Source organism: Diadema antillarum, unplaced genomic scaffold, assembly GCF_040938485.1.
Source record: "Diadema antillarum isolate AM-2024a unplaced genomic scaffold, OU_Dant_1.0 seq00000975_RagTag, whole genome shotgun sequence".
Taxonomy (NCBI): Eukaryota; Metazoa; Echinodermata; class Echinoidea; order Diadematoida; family Diadematidae; genus Diadema; species Diadema antillarum.
This window is the reverse complement of record NW_027271817.1, coordinates 1,038,226-1,064,965: the sequence shown is the minus strand read 5'-3', so window position 1 is coordinate 1,064,965 and position 26,740 is coordinate 1,038,226. Positions and strand designations below refer to the sequence as shown.

The following is a 26,740-nucleotide window of genomic DNA, read 5'->3' as shown; positions in this document are numbered from 1 at the left end:
AAACAAAGGCATAGCGCACGTTTTGATATTCACTGTGCTGTGTATAGACTAGCTAAATCCCGCAATATTGTTGTTACATGTACTGACTGCTTTGGCACCGCAATTATTGCATCAGCCGGGGCAGCGTGGTTTCAAAAGAGAATGCGGATGTACTTCGTTATGATCAGCTTTGCTCTCATCGGCACGTTATTACGTGTGTATGTGTAGTAAAATCTCAGCGGACCAATCAACGGCTAGGAAGTAAATTTATGAATGGGGCTATGTCGCTGTGACGAGCCTTGAGCAAAAGGGTGATGCAAGAGTGTACATTCCATTCTAGATATGGGGAGTAAATGTTATTCAAAATCTGCGTTTTTTTTCTCCATGCTAACTCCACCATCAGGCTCCCAAAATAAAATCTGTTCAAATTTCGATCAAATGCTATATCCATAAGAATGTCTTTGATCACAGCTACTGAGTACATCGGAGAGCTTTACCTTTATGTACAAGTCGTACAAGCCGACAGTCACGTGGTTTCAATGTTGTCAATGCATGCTCCAAGCACTGGGCCAAATCAGGCGTGACGCGCGCACACACACCCATTCTTTCGATCAACCGCTAGTACGTTGTTGTACTGTATTCGCTCTGTCTGTGTGTGTACCAGTAGCGGCGTACTATACCTCGTGCGTTGGGATCGTTGTTTCTATGTGGCTGCTGTTGTTTTGTGAAATGAATCGACGGTCCTTCACTGACACTGATTTGTGAAAATACCAGGTGAAATGGTCATTGTTATCTAGAGATCTGCAAGTTTACTCCTGTTGTGGTATTTGACTAGAGATATATTTGCTGTTGAAGTTCTTAACACGGCGGGCGACACAAGCAAAAGACGGAGATTGCATACATCTGAGCATACCGGCCTTTTCACGTGGCGTTCATTCATTGAGTGTGGGTTGTTTACGTCGGATATACTAAGCTAGCTGGGAACTGACTGGGTCCATGCTGCATGCTGTGTCTCTGCACACCGAACTCGGCCTTGGCTATTTACAGTCATTTTTCAGGTTGGACGGAACACTTGTGACTTGTGTAACTTAAATGATACACCATCGAAATTTGATATTTATATTAGATAATATCCAATAATTACTCAACTCTATTAGAGGTAATCTCCAACCAAGTCGGTGGATATGGCTGATGAAAAACAGACCGCGAAGGGTGGTAACGCAGCCGTTGCTGACCCAGTGGCAAATGGCGACGATACTGGGAGTGATCGCATTGTTCTAAAACCCAAGATCTCTCTCTTTAATGGCATTACCATTATCGTTGGAATCATCATTGGTTCTGGCATTTTCATCTCACCTCAGATTGTACTAATGTACAGTGGCTCTCCGGGTATGTCTCTGGTAGTATGGGTGGTATGCGGCATTTTCTCTATGATCGGTGCTCTATGCTACGGGGAGCTCGGAACCATGATCACCATGTCTGGTGGTGATTATGCCTACATTCTAACAGCTTTTGGCCCTCTTCCAGCCTTCCTCTTACTGTGGGTTACACTGGTCATCATCCGGCCTACAGCTCAGGCTGTTGTGGCTATGACCTTTGGCAAGTACTTGCTTCAGCCATTCTTCACGCTGGACTGCCCCCCACCAGACATTCCTGTTAAAATTCTGGCAGCCTCGTGCATCAGTAAGTAATCATTAATTAATATGAAAGACCTCTCAAGAGTGTTTTATGATGAAATCACTAAAATGAATTGTCATTGACATTGTTTTGACCTCAATAGATGCATCCCCATGAATATGCAGAGCTGGAAGGAGCCGGAGCAGCAATGTAAACAAAGTAGGAGGTGAAAGCAACTCGGTCAAATGCAAGCAAAATGTACATTTGTAGGCTCAATGTATTGGTAGTATGGGCCTGGCTGGGCACAGTTAGGCTGTGCCATGTGGGTTAACAATTACAAATAATGCATTTTACTGTACATTGTACATGTATTGATTTTGTATCTACCTGTAAATTGTATGTTTGCTGTGAAATGGCAGTAGGGTAGAGGGTTAACCCCCTGCCCCTGGCCCTTATTATGATTGTCACACATTGTACTTTACAATGTACAGTGTACATGTACATTGTAGATGTATGCAAACAGTCGCAATGCTACATACGTGTAATTATTGTCTACAAATAACATGTAAAAGCCCTCTGCATTATACGGGCAATTCCATGGGAATGTGGACATGGCACTAAAATTTCAACTTTATCATATTGCAAAAGAATTACTCATTATGTATTACCCATATATTGAAGTTAAAGAAACTCAAAGAATTATATCAATTGGTCAAATAATTCCCGAGAAACAGCTGCAAATGTTGAAGACAATTTTTCAGTCATCCAAATTGCTAAAATGCATGCTTAACTTGATATAATCTTTTTTAATAGAAAAATTCTGCTAGCACTTCAATTAATTTATTTTAAAGAAGCAAATTGGTTCTACTTCAGTCTCCCATGAGGAAATTTTTATGCCACCTTCAAAAAATTCTAATCACCACATGAAAGTTCAGCCCTTGAGCCATGTAACGCGAGTTACCGAAACAAGAAATATTTTTCATTCTGAAGGAAGCAGTGGAGGTAATTTGTTGGGAATCATAATTTTCTAAATTCATCACACCCTGATACTGTACACAGGATGTTGACTTGAATAAACACTGTTATCACATTAAAAAATGTCAATGAAAAGTGTAACGCGAGTTACCATGTAACGCGAGTTACCGGCATGTAATGCGAGTTACCAACTATAAACACAAGTTTCCCCCAACATAAGCAAATTTTAGCACTTAATTGAGCTAGATTGTGGTGAAAACAATCAAATGCAGTGCTATACACACTATGCTGGACTGAAACAAAGGAGGGCAGCCTAATAAACTGTGATTAGCATCAAAGCCACTGATCACATGCCACATTGAAGAGTCTAGCCTGGCTTTCACTGCATACTGTACATGTATCCAGCAGTGAATGAGACCATTAGATTTATCTTTTGAATTTCCTGCATCAGTATTACAGAATTTTTATTACAGAATGCTATAAAGCACAGCAAGTGTTGGTTCTAATCCTTGTTCGGTGGTCTACTGAAGATGACACCTGTCCGGAGATCAGGAGGTTGTGGGTTCGAATCCTGCTCAAGTATGTATGCCCATGATTTTTTATCATGGCTACTAATAAAACACTGATCAATTCAGTGAGCTTATTAACGTTGATGTAGGGCAAGTTGTCAATCAGTTGCAATGAAAACATCTCAACGGAAGAATTTCATGAATTTGAATAATTACGCAGTACCCACTGCATGTTATAAGGATTAGAACCAGCACTTGCTGTCGGGCAAAAGCACGGTGGTCTAGTGGAGATGACACCTGTCCGGTGATCAGGAGGTCGTAAGTTTGAATACTGCTTGAGTATGTACGCCCATGACTTTTTTATCATGGCTACATTTGTACTACTAAAACACTGATCAATTCAGTGCTTATTTACGTCGATGTAGGGTAATAAGCCAGTTCGTATACACTGTTGCTCATGTACACATTGGTACAAATGACCTTTCTTTTTTCTCAGTTGGTTCGGCACTTCACTTGTTTTCAAAGCAGCATAATGCATAAGCTTGCATGACATAACAATTTATGGAACTTCTGTTCAAAAAAAGAATGAACTTGCATTTAGATCAGGGGATCAGAATACTCCCATCAGTTTATAATTTAGCAGGCATCCATTTCATTGTTTTGTATTGAATGCAGTAACAGCTTATTTCCATTTATATTGCAAAATACCATTCTTGCTGTCAGGTGGATGTGCTGGCAAGCATCATTTAGATAAGGATCGCATGAATAATCATCGCATCACAGATGCTTATGTCAGTGAATTTACAAACCAAAATGCCTGTTCGTACAAATGATCTTTTTTTGTTCATGCACAAAGTGGAATTACGAACTGGTCTTTTTGTCAATCAGTTGCAAAGAAATGTACTAGTTTTCACTCCTCACAAAGATAGGATTTGAATTTTTGAAAGATTGTAAGCTGTTTCGTAAACTTGTATATAGGGTTTGATACTTTTATGTTTTGTTTTAAAAAGACTTTCAACATTTTTCATCTTTACACTCTGAAACTTACAATGTAATAATACACCTATATCATCTAGTATATATTCAAACATATTCAAGGTCTCTATGAGGAGTGAAGCTCTTATTAGTCTTAAACACACTCTTCTATGGGGTTTATTAGTAAAATATTTGTTTAACATTTATTCGTTTTACTTGTGTATCTACACAAATAAGCATTTCTCAGATTATTCAACACAAGATTCAGTGCCATCAGAACAATTGTATGTCATCAATTTGTGTCACCCTGTGGTAGTGGACATAATGTAACGCGAGTTACCGTAACGCGAGTTACCGACATAAAGGCTCCCTACATTTTTCCAGGTCATTGTTACTCAACTTTGATATTGTTAATTTATGAGTCCTAACCCACTATCAATTCAAGGTAGGAAAACTTTTATCAAGATTGTCTAGTATGAGGAGACTTTCCAAAAAGAGGTCTTCATAGAATTGACCATGTCCTTTTTGTGTAACGCGAGTTACCGAAATTAGATGATTCAAGAATCCCAACATGTTTGTCCTTTATTTTTCTTTTTGGATTCATTTAGTTGGTGTATGTCTACTTAACCCATGATGAAAAAAGTAACTTGTAGATCCTACCAATTACAAAGATATTGGCACATTATCCCCAAAATGTACCCATTATTTGTAACGCGAGTTACCGTGGAATTGCCCCATACCATCATTATTTTTCTCACTCTTTCCAGTCTGATTTTTTTTTTTAATGTTGTACAGTGTACAACATGTACATTTTGTATTTCTATACAAATGTACTGTAACCATCAATTCTAAACTGACAATGACAAAACCTCTTTTCTGTGTGTACAGTGTACACCTGCTCTTTATACCTTGAGAGTACATGAAACTTCTATCGTGTAACAAAAATACACATAATGCAGAGAAGTAATGCTACCCTTAATTAAGTGTCATTGTAGTTGGTTCATATAGCCAATGGACACAGATGTCATAAAGAAAACAAAAAGATGGTTCAGTGGTCACTTTTTCATGAGTTAAAGGGATGGTACAGTATTGGTGGAGATGAGAATTAGGCTTTTAACTTTTTGCGAGATACCAAGAAAACACTTATGAAATACATAGTACAGAGCATACCATTCTAAGAGGAATTCAAAGTTGATTTGATGAAAATCGGGTTTAGATTGACTGAAACATCCAAAAACAAAGTAAAACAATGCGATCGTAAAAAAGTGTGGGTCCCACACTTTATTAGAATCGCTGTGTTTTGGATATCTCAACCATTTCAAAACCAATTTTCATCAAATAAACATTGAATTCCTCGTGGAATTACATGCTCTTTCATATTTTATAAGAGGTTTCTCATTATTCCACCAAAACATGTTAGAAACCTGAAATTAAGTCTCAACCAAAACTATCGATCCCTTTAAATTGATCACATGTACTGTACATGGTTGAGAGTTTGAACAAGAGTGTCATACATGTAAGATAAACATGGTAAAGAACTGTATGAATGTACAATATACAGTATAATACAGTTTAATGTACAACATGTATACACACCTACACATGTACATGTGTAGCAACTGAAAGTTATGAATGTTGCAATGACATCCTGCGGATGTTGTGGATGGAGGTCTTTTCCAGCTCTTGTTATACTTGTACATCTAGAACCCTACTCCTGGGCCGCAGACTAACACTTTTTTTTCTACTGGTCCGACCTGTCTGTCAGACCAGTAGCCCAGTTTTTCCATTTTTATACCCCCGCCAAACGAAGTTTGAAGGGGGTATATAGGAATCAGCGGACGGTCGGTCGGGCGGTCGGGCGGTCGGGCGGTCGGTCGGGCGGTCGGTCGGGCGGTCGGTCCGTTGCAAATCTTGCGTCGCGAACTACTTCCTCAGTTTTCAACCGATTCCCATAAAACTTGGCACAGATGTGTGCCTTGGGTTGTAGATGTGCAAGACGTATTTTTTGACAGTACCCAAAAGTATGTTGCCATGGTAACGGCATATTATGGGCAAAAATGGGTACAAATCTTGCGTCGCGAACTCCTCCCACAGTTTTTGATCAATTTTTATGAAATTAGGTACAGATGTTCATCTGAATATGTTAATGTGCAAGACACATATTTCCGCAGTGGCAAAAAGTGCGTTGCCATGGTAACGCCATGTTATTGGTAAAATATAGGGCAAAATGCTTCATGGCAAAACTGCTTCATCAGTGTTCTTCCAATTCTCATGGAATTCATATTGAATGTTTGTCTTAGGATATAGGTCAGCATGACACATTTCTTGACAGTGACAAAAAGTTTGTTGCCATGGTAACAGCTCACATATTATGAGCCAAAATGATGGAAAATTTTGTGTTGCAAACTACTTCCTCAGTTTTTGCCCAATTTCCATGAAACTTGGTACAGATGTGTGCCTTTGGTTGTAGATGTGCAAGACGCATTTTTCGACAGTACCCGAAAGTACGTTGCCATGGTAACGGCATATTAATGGCAGAAGATCAAGGAAAGATCTTGCGGATTTAACTACTTCCTCAGTTTTTTGACCAAAGCTTATGAAATGTTGTTTGGTGGGGGTATAACCAGTCGCTGTAGCGACATTTCTAGTTTTACTTGTCCATTCCTGAAAAAGTTACTGATCACACAGTGATTTTTACTGGTCAGGGACCGTCTGGGACCGTCGGCCGAGGGCCAGTGTGCAGCATTGCCTATTCTCATCGCCCACTTAATGCCCAAAATGATCAAAATACAGTGTATGATTTGTCCTGAACTTGCATACTACAATGTATCTACATTGTATGTACACTGTATAGAAGTACCGGTATGTATTGAGCAAGTGCTACAGCAGAATTTTACAAGAAAATGCAACTACAGCGTACAATTTAAGTACAAAATGCAAATTATGTACAGCTACATGTACTTGTGTGTGGTACCATGCCATGGTAGTGATTACTTTGTGCACTGAACAGGTCCATGTGCATGTGTCATCAGCCTGATCAGAGTCTCTTGGCCATCATTATGGATACTTTTTGGGTTTTCTTTTTGTATTTTTTTCCACAATTTTGTGAACATACAAAATGTACAGTGTACATGTACTAGTACAGTTTGTACCTTTTTGACAAATTTCATGTTCCGTGTTCAATAGTCCAAAGATTTACTTGATTTCACTTGCCTTTTCTGTTTCACTGATACACATGTACATGTACATTGTAGTAACACCTTTTCACTTCTAATTGTTTGTAGGGGGTGTTATCCTGTGTAGTTTGATATCTCACACCCCCCCCCCCCACACACACACACACACAATCACACCGTACAAATCAGTTAAATTATGTGTGTTTTATTTTGCATTTTTTCCCACTATTATATAAATATAGTGCCTTTTTGGCAAATTTCAAATCCATATTCAATAGTCCAAAAATTTGCTTGATTTCACTTGCCTTTTCCGTTTTTACAGATATACTGTATAACACTTTTTTTTTTTCACTTCTTATTACCGGTATGTTTGTAGGGTGTACGTATTGTATTATCCTGTATACTGTATATGCAGTGGCAGATCCAGATGGGGGTGCACCGGATGCGTGCCCCCTCTTTATTTTTTGTTAAAACAAAAGAAATAAAATGAAAATAAGTGGGGGATGTGCGCCCCCGTTTAATTTTGTAAAGGTGCCTCCCCATTACGGAATTCCTAAATCCACCCCTGGCTATCTCACCCCTCCCCCCCCCCCCCCCACCCCCAACACACACACACAATCACACTGTACAAATCAGTTTTGTGTGTGTGTGTTTTTCCATGTGGAATGGGGGATTGGACGTGGGAAGATTATGCAGTCTACGTCCTCACTGATTTGCCATGGAGACTGTCAGTTTTCCAGGCACCATTGTCTGCATATCCATAATTCAATGTTAATGTTTTACACATTTGTAATACGTTGTATCATGTAAACGAACTTTAGTTAGCAGTACGTCGTACAGAAAGGATACAAACCACTGTATTAGTTGCATACATGTACCAGGGGTAGGCCTGCTGTGTTTTCCCTGGTTTTCCAAAGGGGAATATAAAAGGCTAGTATGCTACACAGTATTCATACTGTAGGCCGTGTCACACCTTTCCGGGCAAGCTACTCGGGCTTGTTGCGAGGAGGGATTTTCCAGCACGCAGGAGAATTTCCCTGGGCGGACAAGAATGTTTGCGAGTTTCGCACTTGTTTCTTACCTACTAGACGCGTGCTACTTACCTTCTACTTGCGTGTATTCCATGTGACCTGCCTGAGAGCTTTGAAACCGATCCGTTTTCTGTTACGACCGACTTACAGGTGCTGAGAAGTACCTGCGTTGGAGTTACCTGAGAGGTGCTGCCGGTAAGGGTCTCCTACTGGTGTTCTGCGTGTACCTCTGAAAGCGAACCCCCACGACTCACCCGGAACAAGTTTTGCACATGCTCAAGGCCTTGCCATACCGTATCTGGGGAAGTTTTGCGGCTTGACTCTATGCAGTTGGTCCGCACCTGACAGTACCTAGCGCGTATCTCGCCTGTAGTTGCGCGGAGGTGCGCACGCAAGTCCCATTTAACCGCAGCCAAGTTTTGAGCATGACCAAAACTTTTTTCCGGGTGAGTCGCGGGGATGCCCGGAGAGGTCCACACAGAACGCCAGTAGGAGGCCCTTAGCGACAGCACCTCACAGGCAACTCCCACGCAGGTACTTCGCAGTCCCCGTATGCAGCCAAGATAATGACATTCTGTGGGACTTCTGCCATTCCTTCAGAAGGAATTCCTTCACTGAGTTGTCAGCACCCACGCGACTGGTACACAGGTCACACAGTATACCCGCAAGTAGAATTTAAGTAGAACGCATCCAGCAAGTAAGACACATGCTCTGACTCGCCCAAATCCTTGTCTGCCCTCAGAAATTGTCCGGTATGCTGAAAAATCCCCACACACAAGCCCGCGTACATGTAGCATGCCCGGAAAGGTGTGAATATGACAGGGCCTAAACATGGATGCGGGTAAAAAGATTTGCGTGCGCACCTCCGGGCGACTACGAGTGAGATACAGTGTACGTGCTGTATCACCCCTAAATGTAATATCAACGCTAAATGTAACATCGACCCTAAATGTAATACACCTTAACCCTAAATGTAATAACAACTCTAAATGTAATGCATTTTAACGCTATATGTAATAATCGAGTCAACCCTAAATGTAATACATTTTAACCCTAAATGTAATAACCGGAGACAACCCTAAATGTAATACATGTCAACCCTAAATGTAATATCGACCCTAAATGTAATACATATTAACCCTAAATGTAATATCGACCCTAAATGTAATACACCTCAACCCTAAATGTAATAACAACCCTAACTAAATGTAATACATTTCAACCCTAAATGTAATATCGACCCTAAATGTAATACACCTCAACCCTAAATGTAACAACCCAAAATGTAATACATTTCAACCCTAAATGTAATATCGACCTTAAATGTAATACCGACCCTAAATGTAATACATCTTAATGCTAAATGTAACAACAATCCTTAATGTAATTCATGTCAACCCCATCAAATATGATATACAGTATTCAACGCTCAATGTAATTACGACCTTAAATATTATACCTGATTATAGAGAGGGTAAGCAACGCAGAATATCGGGCAAAATGTCAGGGGGTATACGAATGAGATATGACGCAACTTTCTCTCGCACTCTTGAAAGAACGATAATAGTTGGTTAGACTTATTTTTGTTGTTTACCCAGGTAAAAATCACACAGTCTTATTAAATCTATCGTTTGCTGCAAAGTTAATTAGGTCCATGTGACATAGTTCTTAAATCTATTAGCTTTATCATGCTATCACATAAACATTTTGTATTCCCATCTTTGTTCAGTGTTCATTATTGCTTAGAGTTTTGTTGAAAAAGAAAAAAAAATGCCTTACTCATACATTCATATATCATAGGAAAGTCAACATATAAATGGTGACTCAAAGATGATAAAAAAGACATCTATTTCTTTTTGCTTTACTGGCATTTTTAAATCTATTTCGTGTACCCTCCCCAAGACCAATTAGTGTCCCAGTTTCGTGTAAGTATAGTCGTGATTACCAAGAGTCGTGAACAATGTCATGAGGCTAATATTTCGGACAGTGATTTGCTGCCATGTCAATGTGTGACAGATATTTCGTCATTGAAAACATTACATAGATTATGATGGTTCGTAAAAAAATTTGCGAAATATTTCTAAATCTTTATAATTTCTAATTTTCTCAATCTACTCGCTTTATCATCCCGTTTCATCAGTAGGTATATGTTTTTTGTCCCCGCTGAACAAGTTCGAGCAGGGGACTATGAAACGGGCTCCGTACGTGTGTGTGTCCGTGTGTCCGTCCGTCCGTGTGTCCGTGTGTGCGTCCGGGTGTGATCAAAATGTTCAATTTGCTACTTCTCTGTCATTTATGAGCCGATTTTGATTCTGTTTGCTTTATATGAGAGCACTACATGGGAGCTTTGAAACTTGTACACAGAATTTCAGTTGTGACCTTTGACCTTGACCTTTGACCTATATTGTACATTTTGCTACAAAATGCTACTCCGCATTTCTAACCCGATTTCAATTCCGTTTGCTTTATATGATGGCACTAGGTGAGGGCTTCAAAACTTCTACACAGAATTTTGACCTTTGACTTCTTTGACCTTTGACCTTGATTTTTTTACCTGTATTGTACATTTTGCTACAAAATGCTACTCCTTTGCCATTTCTAACCCGATTTCGATTCCGTTTGCTTTATGTGATGGCACTAGGTGAGGGCTTCAAAACTTCTACACAGAATTTTGACCGTTGACTTCTTTGACCTTTGACTTGATTTTTGACCTATATTGTACATTAGCTACAAAATGGTACTCCTTCGCCATTTCTATCCCGATTTCGATTCTGTTTGCTTTATGTGATGGCACTAGGTGAGGGCTTCAAAACTTCTTCACAGAATTTTGACCTTTGACTTCTTTGACCTTTGACCTTGATTTTTGACCTGTAGTGTACATTTTGCTACAAAATGCTACTCCTTCGCCATTTCTAACCCGATTTCGATTCCGTTTGCTTTATGTGATGGCACTAGGTGAAGGTTTCAAAACTTCTACACAGAATTTTGACCTTTGACTTCTTTGACCTTTGACCTTGATTTTTGACCTATATTGTACATTGCATGGCTACAAAATGCTACTCCGCCATTTCTAACCCGATTTCGATTCTGTTTGCTTTATGTGATGGCACTAGGTGAGGGCTTCAAAACTTGTACACAGAATTTTGACCTTTGACTTCTCTGACCTTTGACCTTGATTTTTGACCTGTATTGTACATTTTGCAACAAAATGCTACTTCCGGCGGGGACATATATTATTTACGCATCGCGTAATTTCTACTTTTCCTTGTTTTCCTTGCAATATTATTCCTATTCAGAATTTCCTTACAAAGAATTTTTGCCCATTTCTTTTCTTTTTCATCAAAACTTTAAACAAACATGAACACGGAATGAAGATTGGAATACAAAATGTTTATGTGATTGTATGATAAAGGTATAGATTAAAAAGAAAAACTATGTCGAATGTACCTAATTAACTTTGCAGCAAACAAAGGAATTAATAAGACTGTGTGATCTTTACCTGAGTAAACAACAAAAACAAATCTAAGCAGCTATTGCTGCTCTTTCAAGAGTGCTATAAAAAGTTGCGTCATCCCCGTCATATTGACCTTTTGCCCGCTATTCTGCGTTGGTTACACTCTCTATAATGAGGTTTTTACATTTAGGGTGGTAATTACATTAAGCGTCAAGATGTATCACATTAAGAGTTGACATGAATTACATGTAGGATTGTCATTACATTTAGCGTTAAAATGTATTACATTTAGGGTTGTTATTACATTTAGCGTTAAGATGTATTACATTTAGGGTCGATATTACATTTAGCGTTAAGATGTATTACATTTAGGGTCGATATTACATTCAGGGTTGAAATGTATTACATTTAGGGTTGTTATTACATTTAGGGTTAAGGTATATTACATTTAGGGTCGATATTACATTTAGGGTTAAGATGTATTACATTTAGGGTCGATATTACATTTAGGGTTAAAAAGTATTACATTTAGGGTCGATACTACATTTGGGGTTGAAATGTATTACATTTAGGGTCGATATTACATTTAGGGTTGACATTTCTACATCTAGGGTTGTCCCGGTTATTACATTTAGGGTTAAAATGTATTACATTTAGGGTTGACTCGATTATTACATTTAGCGTTAAAATGTATTGCATTTAGGGTCGATACTACATTTAGGGTTGACATGTATTAGGGTCGATATTACATTTAGGGTTGACATTTCTACATCTAGGGTTGTCCCGGTTATTTCATTTAGGGTTAAAATGTATTACATTTAGGGTTGACTCGATTATTACATTTAGCGTTAAAATGTATTGCATTTAGGGTTGTTATTACATGTAGGGTTAAGGTGTATTACATTTAGGGACGATATTACATTTAGCGTTGATATTACATTTAGGGGTGATACACGTGCTAGGTACTGTCATGTGCGGGTCATCTGCGGAGACCTCCGGGTAGCAAAAATTGTTCTTCATAAGTCGCACGCAAGGCTCTTTGCCATCATTGTAGAGAGTGCGGCATGCTAAATATTTCTCTAAAGGAACCACGGGTTTTTATATAATACTGTTCTTTTTTTTTTTTGGGGGGGGGGGGGGGGGGGGGGGTCGCCAGCAAAATTTCCCGCGCTTGAGAGCTTCCCAGGCACATTGTCCTGCTTTTGTTCTCATGTATAGAGCCATTGTATTCACTGCCGTTCACTATCACGCCTCGCTGATTTAGGGAGTTTGCACAACTTCATAGGTCTTTGTTATTTTATCCACGTCCATATCGCCGCGTGTTTGGATAAACTGGCTAATGAATGGTTATGACTGGAGTCTGCAAAGCAGTACATGTACTTTATACAAATTGTACTGTCATTGAAGGACACAAGTGGTTTTCGACAGCCAGCAGTCGTGGGTGTTCCAGGACAGAAATGTACGTGTATCTGGCTACCGGAACGTACAAAGTTGTATACAGTCCAGGGGCCGCGGAACGTTTTTCAGTTTGGTGAGAACTTTTTGCATTTTTATGTTGTAAATGGTATTTGATGCATGTTTTCCGTCTTTTATCGACTTTAAACGGCCCCACTATATGTTTAAGGTAGCAGGATATTTTGATGTGGATTATTATTGAACAATTTGCCTATAAAGACTTGAAACCCCCGCTTACACGTACCGGCGTAGCCTGGATAATGATCTTGTGATATTGGGGAGGGCAGTGGTTACTATGCCAGGGAGCGAAGCGACCGAGCCCGAGCGAGCTTAGGGAACGGGGGAAGGGTGTGGGAGGGGGGTGTTCCCCCTCCCACGGTGAGAACTTTTTGCATTTTTATGTTGTAAATGGTGCAATTTGATGCATGTTTTCCGTCTTTTATCGACTTGAAACGGCCCCACTTGTTTAAGGTATAGCAGGATATTTTGGTGTGGATTATTATTGAACAATTTGCCTATAAAGTGGTAGCATATGACTAAACTTCTTGTATAAATTCATTGTTACAATTAATTTCATAAATGTTGTCTATTAAGCAATCAAACAGAAAAGGCATGCTCACGAGAGTGTATATACAAAAGGGATATTTCTCCTCCTACACGAAGGTGATTTTACATTTTCAGACCTGAAATTCAGCGATCTGGTGCAAACTTTTGGTTCAATACTTGGATTTTTTTCTAGCTCCCCCAACCCCCCCCCCCCCCCCCAAATAAAAAAATATTTATGGAAATAATCTAGATTTTTTTCAGGAAAGTGTTAAAACTAAATAGCAGAGTCACGGCATTTAGCTCTTATTCCGCGTGTGCATCATCTGTGTGTATGTACAAAGTCTAATGAGGTAGAGGGGGAGGGTGTGGGAGGGGGATGCCCCCTCCCAATCGACGGAGCTTTTGCGTTTTTGAAATCAAGATAAAGCGATCTGAAGCACACTTTTTGTGAGAAATTCGGGTAATGTGATTTTCCCCCGATTTTTCCCCTTTCTTTCTTTTTTTTTTCTTTGATTTTTTTTTCACGATCCAAAAGTGTGGGGGGGGGGCTGCAGCCCAGCCCCCCCCCCCCCCCCGCTTCCGCGGCCCCTGCAGTCATGTACAATACTGGCTACTCTGTCAGGGCCGGACCGGGAGGGGGGGGGGGGGTGTCTCGGGCCCCCACTTTTTCTCTTTGGTGTTTTGGCATTGTAATACACCGATGTACATAGGGTCTAACCACTGCCCCCCCCCCCCCCTCCTGGAAGTAGCACCAGAAAAACGAGAGGTTTTGTGGGTTTTTAGCTCACCTGAGCCGAAGGCTCAAGTGAGCTATTGCGATTGCTCTTCGTCCGGCGTGCGTCGTCCGTCGTGCGTTGTCCGTTGTCCGTCGTCCGTCGTGCGTAAACTTTTTAGGTGATCCGAGTATCCTCTCGGATCACCTTCTGTATCTGTACTGATTCTTTGTTCTTCTTTTTTTTTTTCTTTTTCTTTTCTCCTCAAAGGTTTTGCAGACGTACACAGCTCAGAAAGTCCTCTGCCTATCAATTTCTAACTCATACCATGTATGTATCATGTCCCAAAGACAACAAATCTAATGTATCATTGTGATTGCTCGACCGTGACGTCACTATGACGTCATTATATGAAACACATTCTCAATCATATCTCATTAATTGAATATAATTTTTCAATGAAATTTACGTCACATATATTTCAAGTTATGCGCATTCTACTCATGTTCTCAAAATTCATATTTTCTCTTAAAACGTGCGCGTACGCGCGCGTTGAAATATTTGTATGCTCAAATCGAGCTCAATTTTTTTTTGCACACGTTTCAGACCATTTGGAGCATATTTTGAAAAATTGAAAAAATTGGACAGACGCGTACGCGCGCGCACATATACACACGCACAGTTCATATGCAATAGAAATTTCCCGTTTTTCACATTTATCGGATGCCTGAAATGTCAAGGAATATTTCTACCAAGTTTCCAGTCAATTCGACTTAATATGACGTCATACGGGCCCGTCAAAGTTGAAATTCCGCGCGCGCGTCGATATACAGTGCAACTATGCCAAAAACCCGCCAATTTTAAATCCGATTTTACTCGTCAGGATGGACGGTGAACCCCCATTTTTTTTACATATTCTGAAAGCTGATGAGTTTTATATGTGATTTCATGGGTTGGCGATGCTGAAAAAATGACTGAAATTTATCAAATTTCTTGATAAAATAAAAAAAGTAAATTTTCAAAATGACGTCATCAAATTTCAAGTTTACTCAAGCGTATCTCACTTTTCCTTGGCCAATTTTCACCCAGATTTCAGTATGTTGTAGCTTATTAAATGTTCTTTCAGTAATGCACCAACAACATTTTTATTGAATGACAGCATCACCTCGTAAAAATGGATTGAATGTAATCTTGTCAAATTTGACCAGTTTACGTGTTATCTCTATATGGGAGTGCAGTTTTTCTGGAAATGAAAATTGACATGACTATCTTTATCGAGCACTAGCTCACTTATGCTTCAGTGAATTTCTCCCAGATGTTAATATGTTGTAGCTGAGACTTTGGGCTATCGTTGGTGTGCCCTTCGTTTTTTCATACGGCGTCGACATCACGTCAAAAAACTTGGTTGAAATTAAAGCTCATCTTCGATGTATTGAGATATTTCTTTCTTTCTGCAACTTTCTTTGCAATAACTCAAGAAAAACAGCCCCTATCACCCCCATATTTTGCACACGTTTAGTTCATGTCACGTACATTGTTTCATAAAATAACTACTTGATCGGACACCATCTTGGGTATGTAAATTAGGGTCAAAGGTCATAAATGTTTCATCCTGTATCTTGGTGAATACATGTCCTATCTTTCCCATATTTTGCACACGCAAAGACCATGTTACAAGGATCATTTCACAAACTAACCACTTTTTGCTCAGATGCCATCTTGGGTGTGCAAAGTGGGGTCAAAGGTCAAATATACTTCATTCTGTATCTTCGTTAGTGTATACGGAATTTGGTACCAAAGATGGCAGGTCTGACTCCCTTTTCTAAATAAGAATCCAAACATCACACGGCCGATGTCCCCTAAACGCATATAAAACATTTATGGTCATGCCTATGATTTGGATCAGGACTCATGAATCATTGATTTCCAAATAGATCGGATCACCTACTTTGTCAGTGTTGACAAATTCCAAGTCTAGTTACATTTTCGTCTTCTTCTTGAGAACCCCATGACCGATTTTCACCAAACGTGGCCGGTAGCATCCCTAGGGGGACAGGATCTCAATTTGTTCAAATGGGCACCATGGCCCACCTGGGGGCCCCAGGGGGACCCAAACACCCTAAAAATTAGGAATCTTTAAAAATCTTCTCTAGAACCAGAAGTGATAGGGCTTAGTTGATACTATGAATAAGTACATTCATGACTGTAGTTTCAAGTTTGTTCATGGGGGAATCAGGGGTGCCCCCCCCCCCCTTGGGACCCAGGGGAGTGGGTGGGGAGGGGTCCTAATGAGAATCTTCACTTTGAGATCACCATGTCTGATTTTCACCAAACTTGGTAGGTAGCATCCCTAGGGGGATATGATCTCAAATGGGCACCATGGCCCACCTGGGGGGTCCCCAGGGGGGCCCAAACCCCCTAAAATCAAGGAATCTTTAAAATCTTCTCTAGAACCAGAAGTGATAGTGTTTAGATAATACTATGAGTTAGTACATTGATGGCTGTAGTTTCAAGTTTGTTCATGGGGTTGGCGGAATCAGGGGTGCCCCCCCCCCCCTTGGGACCCAGGAGAGGGGATGGGGAGAAGTCCTATTTTACAGTTGTAATGGAGCCTGAATTGTACATGTTCATCTTCTTGAAAACCTCATGATGAATTTTGACCAAACTTAGCAGGTAGTATCCCTAGGGGGATAGAATCTCAATTCCTTCAAATGGGCACCATGTATGTCCCTCTTGGGGGGCCCCTAGGGCCTCCCCCCCCCCCCCCCACACACGCACACACACATTAAGGAATGTTTAAAATCTTCTACTCTAGAACCAGAAATGATATAAGCAAAGTTAATACCATGAGTTTGTACATTGATGACTTTAGTTCCAAGTTTATACATTGCAGATCCAGGGCTGCCTGCCCCCCCCCCCCCCCTGGAGTTGAGGGGGGGGGGGGGGGAGGATCCATATGCAGACCTAAGTTTCCAATGTTCTCAGGTAAGAGTGTGCAAGAATGCATGGAAGGTGAAATTTCGATACTCAGGTGAGCGCGTGACCCCCGGGTCTCTTGTTTTTATTGCCAGCCGATTTTTTTTTTTTTTTTTTTTTGCTTGTTACCTACAGTTGTACTTAAACCCGGAAGTGACACTGGGCCCACACTTTTAATTTTAAGACGTGGCACCGACCATGTGTATAATGAGCACGTGAAATTTGACTCCATTTGCTTTAGGAAAGGCTTTATTACCACTTCATTCGTTATAAACCAATTAATTCATATAGTACACAATTTTTATGGAGACTATGCAAATTATCTAATGAAAATACATGTAGATTAAAATACCTTAGGCTCTATGTGTTATACAGACATGTAGGCCTATAGTAGATTTACAAACTACACTATAGCTATAGCCCCCCCCCCCGCCATTATACACTAGAGTTGTTTAGTTGTTACTGTGGTGAAAGTCAATTGTATAATAAGTGTGCGTGTTATTTATTGATGAGTGACTTTTTTTTTTTTTAGTGTAAGACACAACACTCATAGTCATGGTGTTGAAGATCAAGATGAAACAAAAATCGTTAACAACTTTTTTGTGTGTTTTTTTCAAGCAAGATATTCTGATGATAAATCTTGCATAAATAGAATATACAAAAACATGTATAACACATTCATTGTGTTAGGTGATTGATAAAAAGTCAGAGTAACAGAAGGTACATATGATATAACATGTCCCTTGAATAAACAGAATGCAATATTTGATAGAAATGATTACAGGTGATATAAATTTTAAAAATAGCGCATTAAAAAATGAAGCTAAAGCTACTTTTGCATGTTTTGTTAACAGCTTGTCGCTCAACGACAAATATAGAATCAACAGTAGAAGTCATGGAATAACATCTATTGAACTTGATATAAAACTACAAAGGCTATCATATGGCCTAAATTCAAATTCCAGCATGCAACAACTACAATGTAACTATACGCTATCATGAGTTCAGTGCCCCAAATGACAAAAGGTTGCTTGTGATTTTGAAATAAAACTCTTTCGACAATAACATTTACAGTGTAACTGTCTTCTCTGCTGAGGAAAATTATATTTTGCGGCCTTGCACGACCAATGAAAAACTAAACATTGATTTGATGACTTCAAAATATCAGTTTTGTGCACATTTTCTTATTACAAAACAAAAAATTTGAAGAGTAAAATGATGCACTGATCATGTTAACCGAATAAAGGCCGCAGATGTAAGCAGGTCCCCACAAATCACATGTTTCCATATTTCTCACTAAACAGTTGTGTGGAGTGGGTATCTCCTTTACACTGTAGCTTGTAGAAAAGATACAGGAATTGACCCATAGCAAGTGGTGTGATGTCATGTGTACATAATTGTACATGCACATGCAGAGCCACTATAAAGTGATGCTAGCTAATGTACAGTATTAGATTTACGAAGCATTTGTAGGTTATTTAATGTATACGAAACTGACTTTCAGCTCAGTTAAAGAATACCAAGAATGATGAAGGCCACAATAATTACCATTCTGAGTATACTGCATCTATACTGTGTATATAGAGACTTCATTTTTCTACATGGTTTTATAGGGAAGTTCTTCATGGCGGAATTTCAGTATACATTTACAGTTGTACTTGTACCTCCATTGCATTATACACATGTTGTCCCACGCATTACCAAATCTGATTAAAAATCGTGTTTATTATATTAATCAACTTTAGGGAAGTTCTAGGGAAGTTCTACGACTTCTTCATGGCAGAATTTCAATATACAAATGTACATTGTGTACATGTACTTCCATTGCGTTATACACATGTTGTCCCACGCTTAACCAAATCTAATCAAAGATCGTGTTTGTTATATTAATCAGACTAACTTGTCTTCTTCTGGTTGTGATGGAACCTAATGTAAATTTGGTCTTTGAATTGAATTAAATTGAATTGAATTGAATTGAAAAGTGCATATTGAATGACATCCATTGCAGCCCGCAGGCTGAATAATTGCGGACATCTGACAAAAACCGGCATGAATACATTCTATACAAACATACAGTAAAAAATATTAACTATTGCACAATAAAGTTAACCTTTACCATTAACAAAGTTTCAGGAAGATTTAATCTTCAGTTTATATGCAAATGAGAAATGACCTAAAAAGTAACACGTGGGACATGCCAGTTTTGGAACACCCCTCATTTGCGTATTTACGTATGTAATCAGTTGAGAAACTGGAAATCATAGTCGTGATAACTTGTTATCCAGAAATTCGGGTCCCAATATCATTGGGATAGAAAAGTGGAAAACTTTTAAGACATCTTTAGAAAAATAATGATAATGTCCCACACGTTACCCTAATTCTGAATTTATGCAAATGTATTCATTTATTACTTGTCACGCATGGGCAACTTTCTTTCTTTTAGACTTATTAAGATTGATGTACTTTAATATCTTTACTTTACAATGACACCAAGTTTGTCTTATTTGAATCATTTTAAATTTTAAGTCAAGAGTGATCAAATAGCTTGAACTTGCCGATGCATGTACGTTGTAGGTCCTACATTGATAAGTCATAGGCCTGTATATTTTAAAGAAGTCAGTTTGTAAGGAAAGCAGATCACACAATTTTATACAATGCACAGATCAATCAAAACATTACATAGGTCTACTTTGCACTGGCAGGGTGCTACATTAGCATTTGCCTGATTGTCCGCGGGGCAAGTGAAAACCAAAGTCGGACAAGTGTTTAAATTTAGAACAATGAGAAAACATGCTTGCCCAAATTGTGCAAGCAAAAGTTTTGAACTTCCTACTCAAAACATATTAAACATGAATGATAATCCTTGAAATTGCAAATGGAGGTTGAGCCAGCCCCAGTTATTACAATTCCCGACCTCACGGAAAAGATTTGTGCAACATAAAGCGAGGAGACTACAGTATGTACTATAATTCTCTTTTCTATGTCAAAAACCTATCGAAAACTCGCCGAACACGCCTGATATTTTTGACGTCACTGAGTGGTATCAGCAAGCAGAAGCTGACTACGTCCTGGGCAATGGACATCACTGGTTCCAAAGTGTAACTGTTTTCCTTGTTGAGCATTTTCTTGGCATTTAGCCAGGATAAATGCCATACCAATGCAAAGTAAATATAACGCTCTTCCGTGTCATTTGACTGAACGACAATCTTTCAAATAGAAGTTGAAATTCCATCAGCCCGGCCCGATCACGGTAAAAGTCATTTCTAGCATTCGTTTGGCCTTGCAACTGTTGAGTTTATGCATTAAGCCGCACTGCATGCCACGCCAGGTGGTTTGCTGTTCATTCACATTCACCATTGTTCCAATATGTAGGCCTACATTGTAGGCGGGCTTTTCAAACTTTAAAATGCGATGGTCCTTGCATTCTAAAATCTTTAATACGCCTTTCCGGTGATGGTTTCTAACCTGGGCACTGATATGTAGTAGCGCTCTGTGCCATCTTTTCTCTCGACGAATATCACAATTAGCGTAATTCGAAGTATTGTAATTTAACCTCTTCTTCAGTAGCAATGAATGCACTTATGATTTGTGTTTCAGCTGTACACATCGTCTACATTGATCCATTTTATGACGTCAGTAAAACCCTCGCTTGCATTACCGCAGACATCGTATGAATTTTCTCTCTGCTGTTGTTGCATTCCCCCGTTGTGGAATGAGCAAAAGTCTTATACAGTAGTTTGTCCTTTCCAAAATTCTAGCAGAAACGCAGCTGAATAAATTTGTGTCAAATGGTAATTTTCTTTGAATAGTCACTTTAAAGCCACTTTTTTTCCACCCACCCCCCCCCCCCCCCACGTACCAGTACGCTGATAGACCACGTGGTGTACTTTATTGAGAGATGTAGACAAACCCACGAAGTCAACCATGCAATGAACGCACTTTAATTCCATTTCAGCAACTTTCCAACTCTTACCTACATATAGGCCTATAGAAGACCCAATGCAATGCAACACCAACACTCGATCGAACCTTGTTTGTTACTCTGAAATAAAATAAAAAGTTATGTAGAACCCTGAATGGTGACAAAAAAGTAAAAACATGTATATCGATAGAAAGAGTCGGGGCTGGCACACACACTTTTTTTTCTTTTTTTGAGGGGGGGGGGGGGGAGATAATACCTACAATAGGAATACATAGGGTGTATCCAGTTGACCCCCCCCCCCCCCCCACACACACACACACACTTTTCTAACCCGGAAGTGACACCAGAAAACAAAAATCCGTAGTGTACTAAACGGCGTATACTAAAAGTGTGGGTATAAGGCTTATCTTTTTCTGTTTAAATGTCAGCTGCGTGAAGAAACCCAGAAGTGGCATCAGAAAGCAGAAAGTTGCGCTGAGGGCCTTTTATTTTTTCCTTTTTTTTTCGCTTGTTAGCTGATGAAACCAGGAAGTGGCACTAGAAATATAAACTGCGTCCCCCCCCCCCCCTTTTTTTTTTTTTTTTCTCAAAACGTGGCGCCGGCCATGAGAGCGATCTGCTGAAAAGCAGTTCTTTGTAAAGTGTATAATAGGATCACTCGGGGGGAAAATGTATCAAAATTTATTATACACTGTATTTACAGTTAGAGCATTTTACGACAAATACTATATATAATAATATGTTGCAGGTAATTAGAAGGAAAAAAACACACACACACATCATTGGTAATACTTTCATTGTATGATACTGTATTCCCAGTACTCCTTGTGCCTATTTAGGTTTTGATGTATGACCTATACAAGTGTGTATGTCAAGAATGAGTTTTGAATGTTTGATGGTATGTTAATGTTTGGGTATGCTGACCAGTATGATTAGATTTGCAGGAGTACGCTAACGCACACTTTTGACAACCCAGTTAATGCTTGGCCGGGCGTGGTCATGTACCCACACTACTTAACCCATTTGAGGATTGGCTGATTTTGCTACAACACACATTTCTCATAGACCCCTGCTCGAGTATACTCGGGACTTGCCCTCAACGGGTTAACATACATGTCCCCCAATGATACGGATAGTTTCGCAGCCGTTTTATTTGATGTGATAATAACATCACTGAAAACAGTCTTGACGTCTTTCTCTTTCACTGTTAAATATACATCGAAGCTCTTTTATTTTAGTGTTATCACATCTTCAATACACCGTTCCTATATTATGCTGAGAACGCCTGACGACACATCGCACCTATTGTACATACAGTGTAGGCCGCCGCGTTGAGTGCCGAATGACGACGCCATTCCCTTATACATGGTTTATATTACAGTAGGCCTACGTCCAGAGTGCCCACTCTAATCATCTTGGAGCGAGCTCAGATCGATTTTGTCCTCTCGCTTCAGTCCAGCAGGTCTTTGATTAAATCTAATTTACCCGTTATGCCATGGAATTGAAATACTGGCAGATTGTTGTTCCATCCAATGCTAGTACTTTGCCGCCTTTTCGCTTGCACCGTAATTAATTAGAGGTGGTGGAAGTAGTGTACCTCTTATAGTGTTTATGTGAAATAATATGACGAAAGGTATACATTTATCTGCCTCTCACGCGCTGCCATTGACTAAATGTACTTCAAAATGGATAGAGGTGCCCCAGCAACCAAGATCAGACTAAAACTTATTATTTGCATGTCTGAGAAACTATTCAACCCAGCATGATCTGCCGCCATGAATCAACCAGAATTCGCAAATATGAAAAGAAGGACTCCAAAGTAAGAGAAGAGGTCAATAAACTATAAATATTTATGCACGTCATGCATGCAGCGCTAACATCGAGATGTTCTGTCGGGATGACGGGAATGTAGGCCTACCTCCCTTGTAATTGTGTATAGAAGCACCAAGGGGTCACCGGAAACATCAGGAAATTATAAGGGTGTACGAATTAATAGGGTTTTCATTGACGGTTTGTTATGCGTGGTGAAAATAAATTGACTATTACTCGTATGTTGTATGTATAAGATTTCTTTTCAATATTTAAAAAAGGCATTTGTTTAGTTGACACTGAGCTGCCCAAATTTGTAACTTCAGATAGCTACTAGTATACTCCGATGATAGCGACGCTCTAAGGGCCTCTTACTTTTCGCACGGAACTCGTGGGGCCTACATCTTATACTACCTTCACTAATAAAGGACAATGAAACCCAAGACTAATAATTCCGAACTAAAATTAGATTCAATGCGGGAACATTTGTGAATGTTTGCACTTCAAGTTGTCAGCACTAATTGTACATGTATATTACAGAAGGCACATCTTACATAGCTCTTGTGACGTTCCTACAAGTAGGCCTACATGAAGAGAGATATAAGTGCTTCATGATCGCTAGTGTGTCCAGGAAACGTATCGATCGAGAGGGAGAAAATTAAAATCAGTGCTTGTGTTTGCAGGACGCAGGAGTTCACCCGTTACAGTCGCCTTACGAGTGTTATGCGTCGTCAGTTCGTGCGTATAAAGTAATTGGCACACTCCGCCTAAAACGCAAGCATTAGAATCACTTGAAGGTGATAATCGCAGCAATGAACGCGAAGATGTTCGAGATGAATTTCTATCTGAATTTTGTCATCAAATCTAGAAACTGAAACCTTTCATATCGTGAGAGTTTCTAGGCCTGAAGTACTGTACGTGCTCTCCGTGTATGACGCTTTGACCCGAAGGTCGCAAGTATCATGACCTTCTGTCATTGTCATCCAGTCATCAGTGTTTACATCGCACGGTTTACGTGAGAGCTGGCAGATGGATTGATATTCTCCGAATCAATTGAGAAGTGAAAGGAATATCATATCAGTGTCAGTGATCCACACGGGTCTCCTTTCTACTGTACCTCCCGGATGAAAGACAGAAATTCAAGGATGTGAATACAAGAGCGACCCGTAGGCGATATCAAAATTTGGAAATTTCACCATATTCAAGTGTTCTTCGCAGTCATATAGAACTAACTTGTACAAAATTATAGCGAGTTTATTTACGAAACAATGATATCGGCCCTAATTACATTTGCCAACTAAAACATAACACGATGATATCCTCGCCTCACAGTCTCACATGTATTTGTTTAGAAATAAAAATAATGGAAATCATGCATGTTTGTGTCGCAAAATTTGAAATCGTTACTGTTTTGGAATGGTTGATGAGATGAATGTTTCTCAACTTTGCGCAGAAGCTGCGAGACGTTTTGAGGCAATAATCATCGCATATACTGTCATTGCCATAAATATATTGCGAGCGATCTTATATTTCATGAAACAATAACACTTTATTAAAGCTCCTTCGACTTTTAAAATTTTGAAATGGAATAAAATACGTAGATGAAATCTCCGCATATTAGTCAACTGTAGTGTATAGAGTTTAACTGTGAGAAGACATGTCGTTGGTTGAAATTCAAAGTATAGTGTCCCTGGGAATCTGAACTCTAGGAGAGCAAATGGAAATACAACAATATTAGCAGAACACATCAGCGAAGTTTAAGGAAAATCGGTTGAAAAGTTTTGATTTTATAAAGTTTCGGTGCCGCCATCGCTGGATGAGAAGGCAAGCATTTTGTTATGCATGTGCAACGATACAAAAAGAAAATAATTACACGTATATAGAAAGAAAATCAACATGCATGTATTATTTTCACTTTTCTATAGCATTTTGAAAAAGCAATTAAGTTGCCTCTTTTAGAGAGCAATGAGAATAGTGTGAGTAGCATGTCGAGGAAATGTGTTATTTTCATTTAAGAAATGACATTTTGTGGAATTATCCTTATATTTTCTTTATCGATGTCCTGCAGTGACCTCACGAACCTGAAGTATTCTCATGCAGCGATGGCGGCATTGAAACTGTACAAATTCATAACTTCTCTTTTTTTCATAACTTTTCCTCAAACTTAGCTGATGTGTTCTGCTGTAGTGTTGCTTCATTCACTCAATCCATCACATGTCATTTGGGTTTTATCGGAAACCCCCTTCAATGTAATAAACGCTTATCAAAGTGATTCGTCTTGCATACCAGGCTGCCGTTTTCTGGCTTGCCATTGCAAGACATAACTGCTATAATGTTTTCATGCGAGACACGTTTTTGTGAGTGACGAAATACATGTTGCCATGGCACAGGTATTTTTCATACAAATCGTACAAAAATATGTGGATTGAGCCAATTCCCTCACTTTTTGAGCATTTGACTCGAAATTTGGCTCAAAATTATCACCGCCATGAGGAGGTTACTGTACGAACTTTATCTTTCGTCATTTTCGAACAATGTGTTGCCATGGTAACATTTTTTTTTTAATGAAATTAATTAAAAACAATATTGTGGATTAGCCTAACTCCCTCAATTTTTGAGCATTTGACTTGAGATTTTGCATACATTGTGACCAACATGAGTTTTAGAAGTGCAAAACATGTCTTTGGTCAATGTTGAACAATGTGTTCCATGGTGACAGCATGAACATTGCTCGTTTGTCCAATAAAAATCATATAAAAATTGTATTATGAATTGAGCTATCTTCCTCAGTTTTTGAGCACTTGACATAAAATTTGAATGTGCGACCACTGTAATAGGATGTGAGTATAGATGTGCAAATTTCGTCTTTCGTCAATGTTGAACAATGTGTTGCCATGGTGACATTATTTTTTAAAGAAAATCATTCAAAAATATCTTGCATTGAGCTAACTCCCTCAGTTATTTTTTTTTTAGCATTTGCCTTGAAATTTGGTGCATTTACCGCTTTAGAATGTAAATGTGCAAAACACATTTCGTCATTGTCATCAAACCACGCATTAGTTATGGTTACAGTATTATTTTGATATGTTTATATACGTGCAAACATATTGCGGATGAAGCTAACTCCCTCAATTTTTTAGCATTTTACTCGAAGTCTTGTAATTGTGACATGTGTAGATGTGAAAGGATCGTCTTTTGATAGTGTCTTTTAAATAGCAATGTGTTGCCATGGTAACAGCATCTTTTGAATTTGAAAAACAAACAAACATACAGTAATATTGTGAATTGAGGTAACTCAATTAAAAGAAGAGGGAGATGCGAACGAACAAACTCGTGCGTGCCAAAACCGTGCGTGAATTGCTTTTTGAAGGTCCTTTCGTTCGTGTCGATAACCTGTAAAGAGTTTCGAAAGCTACCGATACATGATTGTCTATATATCATTGGCAATTATAGGGCCTACATTGTAGGTCAGATTTCTATACATTAACATATTCATCCACCTGTTTTTGCAAAGTTCCAGCTAAGTTTTAGAACTTGCGAGGGATTTCTGTGGTTCGATCCCGCTCTTGTCTATCTCGACTATTACTCGAGGAGACGTTATAT

The 26,740-nt window shown here is 39.2% G+C and overlaps 1 protein-coding gene across 1 annotated transcript in view; it reads left to right on the top strand.

Annotated features, from left to right (window-relative positions):
- Positions 1 to 684: 684 nt before the first annotated feature.
- LOC139742037 (large neutral amino acids transporter small subunit 1-like) overlaps positions 685 to 26,740 on the top strand; it is a 61,573-nt gene continuing 35,517 nt past the window's right edge. Inside the window, exon 1 of the mRNA XM_071652598.1 lies at positions 685 to 1,662. Within this exon, the coding sequence (XP_071508699.1) occupies positions 1,164 to 1,662 (499 nt within the window). The 5' untranslated portion in view covers positions 685 to 1,163. The remainder of the gene's footprint in view (positions 1,663 to 26,740) is intronic.